Source organism: Dermacentor albipictus, unplaced genomic scaffold, assembly GCF_038994185.2.
Source record: "Dermacentor albipictus isolate Rhodes 1998 colony unplaced genomic scaffold, USDA_Dalb.pri_finalv2 scaffold_11, whole genome shotgun sequence".
Lineage (NCBI taxonomy): Eukaryota > Metazoa > Arthropoda > Arachnida > Ixodida > Ixodidae > Dermacentor > Dermacentor albipictus.
The window spans coordinates 13,214,552-13,227,609 of NW_027225565.1; the positions used below are offsets into that span (position 1 = coordinate 13,214,552).

Here is a 13,058-nt window from a genome sequence, read left to right on the forward strand (position 1 = left end):
CTGATAGCCGCTATAGTCAATAATTTTAGCCATCAGGACCGCATCCCGTTGGCGAAGGAGTTACGAGCTTCGGAGCCACTATAAAACGCACGAGAAGCCACAGAAACAAAAGCGCAGGACTCGTCCTGAAATACTCGACGTCAAAATAAAAAGATAAAAAGAAAAGCATACACGTGAGACAAGCTCAGCCTGTTTGTTTAGTCCCAAGCTTTTGTCTTTTTTTGCGCTCAGTGCTTCGAGATAAACAAGGACCACCCAGGTGAACAAGAATTCTTACGTAAGATTCGGCTCAAGCTTGCACTAATTTGTGCTTTCACACATTCGTTTATTCATCTTTCATTGTTATGCAGATGTACGATATGCCGCGTGTTTCTGTGGCATTGTTAGGACTGTTAAAAATCGGAACTCGACATAAAAATGATAATTTTTTGCTAACTTAGGTTTGCACAGCAGCGGCGGAGACGAACATTTGAGCAATTTTTTACAAGTTAGCTTCTTAAGTAATGACTTCAAGGGGCACGGTTTTATTGGCAAGTTGAAGTCAGCCAGCACTCGTATAAGAGCATTTCGCTAGAAGTTTTCGGACAGGCCCCACTTTCGAGATGTACGGACTCAAATTATGCGGTGCTGCTGAAGTCAACAGCTACCCGCACTGCATTTCTTCAGCAGCGCCGAAATATATTAACTCAAAATATTAGTTAAATATGCTAATTGATGTCCGCCACTGCTATGAAGCTTCCGTTGGAGATTCTCCTCGCCCAACGGGGGTTGGGTGGTTAAAGGGTGCTCTTAGACGAGGCGAAGCAGATAGCCAGGACCACCGGTGTCCTAAAGTAGGGACCCACCCTCCCCCTCTTTTCCTACTTCTTCCCTCATTACCTTTTTCCCCTTCCCTCGAATAATCAATCAAGTTTTTCGTCCATCCATCCAAGCTTGGTCAGCAGAAATTATCATTGTATCTCGAAGCTAGATTGGCAAGGTGTACTAAAGTTACTTGCAAACTTGCTGGTCGTATCACTGAGCAGCGGATAAAATATAAAGCGTCAGCGTACTTTTTTGCCTGCCATATGCCTTTTACTTATAAACTTGGAACTTCAGCATGCTATGCGTACACGAAAGACTGGACAAAAAAAAACATCATGGATCAAAACATCATAGACATCATGATCATGGACATGATGATCAAAATGATGTTTGTCCATTGAATGATTTTTGTCCATGATGTTTTTTGATCATGATCAAAAAACATCATGGACAAAAAAAACGTACGTGTACTGCTCAGTAAGTGACAGCGTACGCGAAATGGCTTCAGCACGATCAGTGGATGCGCAAGATAGCGCTGGTACTGTAAGTGTACGTGCTGGCACTTCCAGTGCGTCATAGCTATGCCCGCCCAGATCCTGCGCAAAAGACGCCTCTATTTTTCTTTCCAATATACGGAGTATTCTGAATAAACGCGTGGAATTGTCTTCCGCTATTGATTCCTGCTTTGCTGATATTGTTGGTCTAACGGAGACTTGGATTTCTGCAAAAGTTAAAGATGAAGAAATTTTGGACTGTGAAAAGTGTTACAAATTTTACCGATGTGATCGTGATTACCAGTCTGGTGGTGGTGTTCTGCTGGCGGTTGCCGATAGTCTTGCTTCCCATGTTATTCCAATTGTATCCTCGCTTGAGCTTGTGTGTGCGCGCGTGCTCATTGATTCTCGCGAAATAATTTTTTGTGTCTGTTATCGGCCACCAACTGCATCATTATCGTTCTGTAATGAACTGCACGATGCTGTCAATCAGCTGTTCGTCAGATACCCAAAATCGCCCCTCTTCTTACTTGGCGACTTCAATTTTCCTGACATCAGATGGGAACGAGACTTGGTTTCCTTAAAACACAACTCAGCTGAAAGCAAAGAATTTTTGACTTTTTGTCACGACTTCAACTTAACTCAGCTCGTTCACTTTCCCACTCGCATAACTTCCACTTCCGCTAATATTCTAGACTTAATACTTACCACTACACCCGACCTAGCTACCGGCTTAACTCATTCACCGGGAATTAGCCATCACTCGATAATTCACTTCACTCTACGGGCAAAGATTTCGAAGAAGAAAAAAACTAGGGTCATCCACGACTACGGCAAAGCAGACGTAACTGGAATGAATGGGGAATTTCAGGTCTTTGCTGATCGGTTTTTCGCCGGCTTTGATCAGCGATCGGTTGAGGACAACTGGTTGCTTTATAAAAACAAACTCTTCTCTCTTATTGATCGTTTTGTACCTAAAAGGAAAGTTTCATCATGTACTCGCTCACCATGGTTCAATAACATGTTAAAGCGCATGCGCAACAAAAAGAAGCGGATATTTCGACGCGCAAAATTCACAGCCAGAATAAACCACTGGTCTTGCTATCAAAAATTTAACAGGGAATTCTGTACTGCGCTCTCAAAAGCCAAGAAGGAATTCTTTGATAAAACTCTTCCTTTGCTACTTCGTTCTAATCCCCGTAAATTTTGGAGCATTATTAACGGTACTAAAAGGACACACATTCAGTTAATCCAATCTGATGTCCCAGTAATTCAAAGCGAGTGCTGCAATGTTCTGAACAATGTGTTTGCTACTCATTTTCATAAAAGCACTCCCACAGTATTACCGCATATACCTAAAACCAACTTCTTCCCAATGGATTATATCGCTGTTGATGCAGTTGGCGTCGAAAGGGTGATTGTCAACTTAAAAGTGTCTTCGTCGGCTGGTCCAGATTGTATTTCATCAAAAATGCTGAAGTGTACACAAGTTTATTCTGCACTGATATTGTCAAAGCTTTTTCAACAGTCATTACAGATGTCTGCACTACCCTCTGATTGGAAGATAGGGAAGGTGATCCCAGTGCATAAATCTGGTGATGTACATTCCCCCAATAATTACCGCCCCATATCATTAACATCCATTCCAGTAAAAATCCTAGAGCATATAATATACTCGCACCTCATTGAATTCCTTGAGTCCAATTCCTTCTTCAGCATTTATCAGCATGGATTTCGTAAAGCAGTTTCGTGTGAAACGCAATTGTTATGTTTTACTAACGACTTGTTTATTAACGCGGATCATGACTTTGATACTGATTGCATATATTTAGATTTTGCTAAAGCATTTGACTCCGTTTCACACGATCTACTTATCTTCAAGCTTAATCAACTTAACATAGACCCCAACGTACTTGCATGGATTAAGGAATTTCTCTCTAACCGTAGTCAGTATGTGACGGCTAACGACTTCTCTTCACGTAATTCTGCCGTAACATCTGGTGTCCCGCAAGGGTCCGTTTTAGGCCCTCTGCTCTTCTTGATTTATATTAATGATCTTCCTACTCGCCTTTCTTCCTCAACTGTCCGACTGTTTGCAGATGAATGCGTGGCTTACCAGAATATTACTAACCATGACGATTATCTCAATCTGCAACGTGATCTAGATATATATAGGGTCTTTGAATGGTGCAGTCAATGGCTCATGACACTTAATACAACTAAATGTAAAGGTATGCAGGTTTCCCGCCACAGCACTAATCATTGTCCGCGTACTTACCGCCTCAATAATATTTTATTACCATCTGTTGACAGCTATAAATACCTTGGTGTTCACATTTCTTCTAATCTATCGTGGAATACGCATGTAGGATATGTAACTAACAACGCCAATCGCATGCTTGGTTATCTGCGTCGAAACTTTTTTGATGCCCCATCGTCCCTGAAGTTAACACTTTACAAAACCTTGGTACCTTTTAAATTAGAGTACGCATGCGCCATATGGGATCCTACTCGGACTACACTCATTCAAACTCTTGAAGCCATTCAGAATCGCGGCGCACGTTTCATCTTGTCGAATTATTCACGTCATTCCAGTGTCACATCTATGAAGAAAACCCTAAACTTGCCTGACCTTTCGTTGCGTCGAAAGTCATCTCTCCTTAGCCTTTTTCATAAAATATATTATAACAACGAGATGAAGGACGTTTTGTTTCATCCACCTCATTACATTTCTTCAAGGACCGATCATCGCTTCAAGGTGGGGCTACCTTCTTGTCGCACAAAATTGTGTAATGACTCTTTTGTTCCTAGAACAAGTGTCGCATGGAACCACCTTCTCTCCACAATCACCAGCATTGCTGATGACCACCAGTTCAAGATCACTTTACAAGACGCCTTGTAATACTTCTGTTTGTTTGTTTGCTGCACGCCTTGCCATTTCTTTCCCACTCCTTTCTGTAGTGCCTTTGGGCCCTGAAAGTATTTTAAATAAATAAATAAATAAATCAAGTTTTTCGTCCATCCATCCAAGCTTGGTCAGCAGAAATTATCATTGTATCTGGAATCTCCACTAGCGTGTACCTGAACATGCACGGCCAACAAGTGCCTCGGAAGGAAATTCCGCTCTAAGGAATGATGCGTTTCAATGGAATCTTCGTGGCGCAGTTGGTTTGGGGATCAGTTATGGACAAGCTTCGAGCTTAATAAGACATGAAGTGCTGTCCTTTATTTTGGAAGCACTATTTTCATCGTTGCCATCACGACACGATGATCACCTGTCGCAGATAGCACGGTTATAGTCCTTGAGCTGGACTGTTAAAAAAGGCGAAGATTATTTCCACGAGAAATCAAAATACATAATCTAACTGATTAAGAAATTTTTTATGAGATATGTTTTTACCTAATTATATCTTACAGCCCATATTGCAATTTACGAATTGTAGCCGGTGAGTTCACGCGTATCCAGTTCGAGCAAATTCTGTGAATCACACCAATTTTGAGATATCCATTCCCAAAGTGCGCGACGAAATGCATTGGCGTTTCAGTTAGTTTTGTGCTTCGATGCAGAAACAGCGTTATGCTAAGTAGGTAAGTGTATGTAACAATAGTACATTTATACCGCAACTTTCACGGCTCATGTCACGACGTCAGTGCCAACCTCAGAAGTCCTCCCAACTGCTGTTTCACTGGCTACAATTCGAAAATTGTATGCAAATCGAATGTTGAAGGTTGTGCAATTGTATTCAAGAATGTCAAAAGAATCACAACAGAAATATTTGAGGCATCGGAGATGGAGAGATGTGTCAATATTATGTATGTGCATGGGCCATCGATTGTCCTCGTCAATAGACAGATGTATTACACGAGCATTCCACTTGACTTTAATTTGATGTAAAAGTAACGGCGGCTATACGTGGCATGATTGGTTGAAACGATGCTTCTGTACTTTACATTTTGGCGATTTCATTGGAGGAACAGTCATGCGTGAGTCTTGTATCTGCGAATAAAATCAGTTTGAAGTCAGCGCTGTCTGTGTTGTATTTTTGTTCTTGTCTCCTTTCATGTCTAGCCTTGAGCTGTAAACAATATAGTCAGCGAAGCTAGATTGGCCAGGTGTACTAAAGTTACTTGCAAACTTGCTGGTCGTATCACTGAGCAGCTGATAAAATATAAAGCGTCAGCGTACTTTTTTGCCTGCCATGTGCCTTTTACTTATAAACTTGGAACTTCAGCATGCTATGCGTACACGAAAGAAGAAGCCCAATCAATCATTTTTGTCCATCCTCCAAGATTGATTGTGGTATTATAGAATGTGTGTTCAAGCGTTGCCTAAACTGAAAAGTGCAGAAAAAGAAAGTATAAGCGTTGGGAAATAAAGTCTCCTCAGCAATAGGATATCGCACGAGTGTGATATATATATATATATATATATAAATTCCATGGTTCTTTAGAAGTTAAGCGTTTTCAAGACAATGTATTAAAGGCTTTTGAAAGCCAAGGCAATGCGGAAGGTGAAGCAAAAGTGGTGAGCTTTAGCTACTGTAGAGATGTATCTTGAAATAGTGCTAAATGTTGGGCTTTTCGGCATTGCCAATAAACAGAGGCTACGCTCAGGAAGATTTTGTTAGTAAGCATCGTTACCATGTGATTGGTCGCCAGTTTATCTATTATCAATCTTTGTTATAAGAAGTCGCCGGCACCCGCTGTGAAGAAATTTCTTGCTTATGAACGGTCCCTTAAAACGGGTGTCAGCGAACTACTACAGCGAACTAGATAATACTTCAGGCACTGGCATGACAAACCACTGCTTGCAAACGAAGAGTTTTGTACGTCTGGTACCGGATAAAAGCGGAGACGTCGTCGAGAAAACCGTGAGTCCAGGTGAGCGTTAAGCAGTTTGTTATCGGTGAGGCATGACTGCCGTCTAAAATTATTGGCAAAGCTTTCAGGCACACACGCGTCCTCTTGATGACACAAGTTGTAACATGCCTTACCAAGTGCCACCGGTCTCTTCTACTAAGCCTTCAACGGCAACTTGCGCCTTTGAAGCGTACCTATAGTGCTACAATATTTTGCATGCGCAATATTTTCGTCCACTTTGCGTATCATCACACAATGAATTAGTTGCGGGCTCATTCAAACGAAAACACAAACTTACTAAAACAGCCCAATTGTCTGGAGTTGTAGTCTCTGAGCCTCCGTTGAAGCTGAAAATGCTATTGCGCCTACCCCGCAGTGATGTGGCTTTAGTCTGCCACCTCTTTCTAGGGGTGGCTTTTACGAAAGCCTACTCATTTCTTATTGAATGGTACACACGCCCATGTGTGACGTATGTCACCGACTTACAAGGACTTCATTGCTACAATTAATGAAATCGACTGGCCTCAGTGACTGACTGTAGGCGTGGTGAGCTACCCAACGTGTTCGCACTGTTCCGTCACCTTTTCTTCTTTCTTTCTTTCATCCCTTAACCACCTCCCCTTATGTAGGGTAGCAAACCGGACGCCACTCATCAGGTAGCATACCGTCATCGCGTAGAGCTCTTGAACAGAGAAGTAAATCATACCGACGCAGCGAAGGATTAGGCTGTTCAGTATTCCGACTCGGTAGAGCATCAAGAACGCTAATGCTGTGGCGCCATCTGCTTGGCGGAATTTGAAGGACTTTCCCGGGTCGGTGCCGTATCTCTGAGCTTAGCAGAGTAAAAACAAACAGCTAATCTTAATAACAATGCGAAAACATGGCTAACAATTTATCCTCAGCGTGAGACGGGACTAAGGGATAACTGATTTTACCATTTATTTGTTGCAGTCACGACGGGCAGCAAGTATCAAGAGTGAATTCAGATCACTCGAAGCACATGATCTGAGCTGATGCGGGCGCTGTAATGTTGTTACGCAATCACAGTAATCTGAACGGTAGGCAGTGGTCCAAGGCGTGCACGTGCAGTGGACCTCAAGTATCGTGCACCGCGGAAACGTATTGCGCATCATACAAGGCTAGAACTTTCCGATATATCACTTGTCACGCAAAAGTAATACGTTTCAATAATGCTTATGGCAAATACGCTCTTCCTTTTCATTGTTCTTGTTTAGAACTGAATAGTGTTGGCGGGAGCTTACCTGAAAGCGTATTCCTTCATGTTTATGTCACTCAAGGGCCTGAGCAAGACGTCCGAATGCCTCGAGTCATAGATGATTTTTCCTATGACTGTCAAAGGCGCCATCAGAATTAATAGGGCCTGCATGCAGTCTGTCCACACGACGCCTCGAAGACCGCCCTGCGGAAGTAATGCGTCGGGTCATTGCGGGTAATGCTCCATTGTTTTACGTGCTCATAGCTTTTGTGTAACCGTTTCTATGCACAGAACGTCAGGGATTGCATTCACAAGCTTTTTTCGTTTGTAAGCGTTTTTTGCCATCGGCTGTTAGCCTTTACTAATATGTCTAGCTTGAAGATTGGCTCGAATTCTCTCTTTCAAAAAATTCTAACGCGAGAGATTTTTGTGAATATGGACAGGTACTTTTATATCTCAATCTCCACGTTCTTATATGGACGTCGAAGAAATAGGGTATTTTAGGGACCCAGCAATCTTCTCGCCTTTTGACTCTGTATGCTTCAGAATGTCTATGTGCCGGCCAGGGTTATTCTCTTAAGCTAACTACGCTCTAGATATTCAGTGCCTGAGACCATTTCTTATAGTCTTAAAAAAAAATTAAACGAAGTTTTTGTTGCCTATCCCTCCTGGGTTTGGCGTGGCTAGTGCTGCCTCCACCCATCTAAGCAGCAGTGCCATCGTATATGTAGATAATTCAAAATTTCTTGGCATTACGTTCTCACAAACACTTTCTCAAGATGCCCACTTCAGACAAGTTTGCCACACCCTTTCTCGTATTGTTGGTCTAGTATGACAAAATAGATTTATAGTTCAAATCGAGGCAAACATCCGAAGAAAATGTACAAAATGGTAGGCGAAATCATTTAGTTATCCGTTTTACAAAGGCTACAGTTCACATAGACTTCAGCATGTGTGTTCGATATGCATTTAGTTTTACTTTACTATATGAAGTGGAGTAGCCACCAGCATCATTCAGTAACTGAATTTTTTTCTTTTATTTTCATTTCCAAAAAACTAGGTGTTATACAACTGTGGGTTGAAAGGGAGCCTTCTCTGTCGATCTGAGACAGTCGAAGAAGAAAGCGAACTTATTCGCCGTCACAATGCATCGATGAGTTCACAGGTCAAATGGATGTTTCCAGAGCTGTTCTTATAGCGGACAGCTGGGCTAGTTGAAATATTGAGATTTCACGCATTTGCCGCGCTATTAAGAAATCGGGAAGTTTTACTATATATATATATATATATATATATATATATATATATATATATATATCTGTGTGTGTGTGTGTGTGTGTGTGTTATCCCAGATAATTTTAGGCAGAGCTTAAAAATATGCGAATGCCACATCGCTGGACAGAACCAACGTAATATTGTTCGTCGCTTGAAAGTACTCAAATTATTGTTCATTCCGCCGATTAGATGATTAGTCTTAGTTAAGTATTCAACATTTCAAATGTTATGCGTAGATTAAAAGTGTCAGTGACAAAATTGTAGAGCAACACGAAAAACTCCCCATACAGGTTTCTGTTGCTCAATACGTGCTACATAAGTGTTTTTCCGACAGTGAGAGAAGCCCGCAAATGCACGCAAGACTGTCGCGCGACTGGCCGGCCGTTCGAGGCACATTGCGTGTATACGCGGGCTACTTTCACGCCTGGAAAAACAATTTTATGAAGCGCGTATTGAGCAACAGAAACCTGTATCGGGAGTTTTTCGTGTCGCTCTACAATTTTATCATTGGCACTTTTCATCTAACTATCATATTTGAAAAATTCATTAATTAAGACTAGTTATGTAATGAGGCGGTATGCAAAAAATAATCTCAGTATCTCCAAGCGACGGCAAACAACAATACCTTTCTTTTGTCCAGCTACCTGGCATTTCGCACATTTTTAAGCTCTGGCTAATGTTAGCTGGGACGCCCTGTATATATTCAAGAAAGGAAGCTACGAAGGTTTTGAAGTGGTGTACTGGCATTTCGGCTGAGGGACCGGCCTTCATCGCAGTGAACCGACGAAAGCCAGCCTCTCTCATATATATATATATATATATATATATATATATATATATATATATATATATATATATATAGAGAGAGAGAGAGAGAGAGAGAGAGAGAGAGAGAGAGACAATATGTACGTGTGTGTGCGTGTGCGTATAGCATTTATGCGTACAAGATACAAGTTCCAGCAAACCGGCCTATGTAAGCACTGACCTCCGAAGTAGTGCCGATAAGCGTCAGCGCACCTCTGTTATGCGCAATGCGTCAATCAACCGCGACAGAAAACATGTATAAATAATGTCATGTCGTAGGCATCTCTAATGTACACGGACGTTTTAATGGAACAGCGCATGATTTTGAACAGCTTCTTCGAAATGTCTTTATATTTGGCCTACCACCATTCCGGAGCTACCGCGCATGCATGTGCCCGCTCATATAGCCAATCCCTCAGAATGGGTTTTTGTCACAGTGACACTAGCGGCATATTACACATGTGTTGATCTTCTCTGCACATAAGACTATGTACTTCTCTTGCCCCGAAGAGCACCAATCGTCTCTTTCATCTTCGTGACTGCAATACGCCAAGTCCTCAGAGTGTGCAACTGTCTGTAGTGGTGTTTGCATTTCGGCATAGCCTGCGGATGGTGTGGTGCATAAACCTGCACATTTCATGACATTAAAGATGTGGCCTGTTTGGTACACGAACGCATTAAATAAGTTTACACGTTGCATTATATGAAAATAACAAAAATTGTACGCATCACATTTATTTGTACATCACTTAATTAAGCGTTTCACGATAGCTTCAGCTCACATAGATTGCAATAGCAGCGTAGGATCTGCATTAGGATCTGCGCTATGAGTGGTAGCAGCAAGATGAGAAATTCTGTTGCAAACGCCGCCTGTTCTGTGGCCGTCATAGCATGTACCCTCTATAGCTGCGGATGTTTCATATTTTCCTTTCTATGTGCAGCTGCGGAAACAATGTTCTACGTTTTTCTACGTGCTCATCTTTTTCTTTTTAACTTCTGAATACTTCACACGCTAAGCCCGAGCAGGCCACGGTATAATGGTACAGTGTGTCAGAAAGGAATGCTCTGTTATTTCCCGAAACTAATGCGAATCCTTCTACGTGCTGAGTATGACTCAGGCAGCATAAACTCACCAAGGCCGTGTAGACCGTTCCTGCAACTCCGATGCCCAATGTAGTCCATTGTATGGGAAGGTGAAAAACTGCGTTGAGAAGCGAAATGATATGAAAAATATAGCGCGAAATGAACTATTGGCGCTCTCTAAGAAAAGCACACAAAAACATTGGCATGCAGTTAGTCTTGTTGCGTGCTTGGCCGCTCATTATCACGAACGTAGATTTGGATTAGACTTTACTTGGGGTAAATCTGCGCTAGATTTGTTAAGCTTTTAGCACTAAATAGCCTAGATGACTGCTATTGCACGATTATACAACAAAAAGAAATAAAAGCAAAGGCTTTGGAATGACAACTCGGAGCAATAAACTGCTGTGAGAACCTTAGTTCTCAAAAAGAAAAATTCAGTGCCACACTATTCTGTAAAGGTGGATGAACACGAAGCTGCGTATTTGGGCTCTTTAACTGCCAACTGTCCATAGCCGTGCGTCAAACGCCGTGTGCACTCAAACAGAAGGATGGGCGCGACTAGTCGCTCCTCTGCGAAGTTGGGCCTCGGAATATTATGAGGCACCGGGGGCTACACATACCCATGTGTCCTTGCAAAACGCGGCACAACACCTTTTACTAATGAATCCTTGCATGTAGAACAGATACGCACCTCAGTGCACTCCGACGGCACACACTGCTTCACCGAAGCCAAGGCGATTGTGCGTTGGCCGACGTCTCGCAGTGCAGTAATGGTTGTGAGGTCACTCGAAAACCACAAGCGGTCGTGCGCAACACAGTCCACACAAAATTGTTTCCCCACAAAGTCCCTCTCAAACCTGGCCGCCTGGCCGTTGTTCCGGTAAAACGTTCCAAGTTCGCGGGATCGGAGCCACATGGACGTTTCGCATTTCTTTCCGCCTCGCGCTCCTGGCGGGCAGCACGCTTACGGGACCGCCACCATGAGAGAGTGTAAGGAAAGCAAATGAGATACGCAAGCGCTTGGAACGCCGACAAGGTGAGGGCGGTGGGAACGTAGACATGGCTGACGCGGGTCAAAGTGTAGTATCTGTTCTTGTCAGCTTAATATCTGATACGGGTTGTAGTTGGATCTAAGATATTAATGTTATTTTTGCAAGTTGGCGGAGTGCTTAAAGCTTCCTTCACATCCGCCGCGGGTCAGCCGGGTAGCATTTTTACAATTGGTGTAAGTGCAGCGGGGCGTCGCATTTCTCTAGGCGCTCGACGTTTCTGAGCAGGCGCCAGTAAGCGAGTGCGAGAGAGAAAAATTGGAGGACGCTTAAGCTTCGCCTTCAAGAGTGGAACGCGACAGCGTTCCCATCGACCCGCCAAGGGGTGTAAGACAATGCGCTACGGCGCAGGGATCACTTACGAGGCGCCCCGCATCGGACTTTGCGGCCACCTATCACACGGAGAGCGTCGAGCAACGCAGCGTTCGGCGCGGCAACGAAACGTGCGCCTGAGCAATCGGAACGAACCAAAGAACTCGGTGTCTCGGAGGAGGAAACGATCTACGCCTGCCAAACGTCGTGCTCGGCACGGGCAGAGAGATAGATAGATAGTAATCTAAAGAAGGGAACGGCGCTTGATTCTGCAACCCGCGTGGGAGCACGGCGAAGCGTCGTCAGGGGAGAGGGAGTCGGGGCCGGTCCACGCACAGCCCCAATGCGCGCATGGTGCGCCACCTGTCGGGGCAGCGCCGTACATTGAGAGGAGGGGGTCTTCTGTGTTTGCCGCAAGATGGCTCTGCGTGTGCGGTAAGCGCAGAAGAAATTTAGCGGAAACGTACTTCGCTACTCGTGTAAATGCGACTTGTGTAAGTTACATGCTCATAATTACCGATATACACCGCAGTATAACTTTCTATGGCACGTTTTTAAGGCAACACCGCGTTCACTAGAAGCGCGTTTGTACCGCTTTCAAGCATCGAACTCGTGGCTGAGTGGTAGCGTCTCCGTCTCACACTCTGCAGACCCTGGTTCGATTCCCACCCAGCCCATCTTGGAAGTTGCTTTTTATTTATGAAGTGCCTGCCGTGATTTATCGCTCACGGTCAACGCCGTGGACGCCGACGCCGACACCGACGCCGACGACACCGGCTTTTCTGCGACACGAGCTCCTTAACGCTATCGCGTTAAAATCTGGGGGCTCTTGCTCCTTGAATATCTGACGCTGCCTGGGCACTACTGAGGAGAAGTTTCTTAGCGCGTGGTCTATGCGTTTGTCCCTATGTGTGCCGGCATTGCGGAGTGGGGTCGAGCTTGCGCTCGGACGCTGGCTGCCTGCGCGGTGAAACAAGTGAAGCAGCGCTCACTGACGCCACATTTGGTGATCGCTGTGTCTAAAGGTACGTCGGATAGACTTTCTCGCGCGTGCGGCGCAGGTGCTGAGTCAGTCATGCCGGATTATAACTTTGTCGCACCTTACGACACTCTAGCTTCAAAAAAAAGACATCACTGATATTTTAGGGAGAGCAATAGGGG

General features: G+C 43.9%; 2 protein-coding genes and 1 pseudogene across 4 annotated transcripts in view; 2 read left to right on the plus strand and 1 right to left on the minus strand.

The window, feature by feature from the left end:
• Window positions 1-13,058, plus strand: part of LOC135914970 (zinc finger CCHC domain-containing protein 24-like) — a 360,258-nt gene that overhangs the window by 258,848 nt on the left and 88,352 nt on the right. The window lies entirely within an intron of this gene.
• LOC135914969 (sodium-coupled monocarboxylate transporter 2-like) overlaps window positions 1-13,058 on the minus strand; it is a 161,911-nt gene that overhangs the window by 42,138 nt on the left and 106,715 nt on the right. For all 3 annotated transcript variants that reach the window (XM_065447908.1, XM_065447909.1, XM_065447910.1), the window contains 2 exons: window positions 10,587-10,654; window positions 7,421-7,578 (listed from right to left, as the gene is read on the minus strand). In XM_065447908.1, coding sequence (XP_065303980.1) covers window positions 7,421-7,578; window positions 10,587-10,654 — 226 coding nt within the window. The remainder of the gene's footprint in view (window positions 1-7,420; window positions 7,579-10,586; window positions 10,655-13,058) is intronic.
• LOC135914976 (U2 spliceosomal RNA) lies at window positions 11,596-11,770 on the plus strand (annotated as a pseudogene).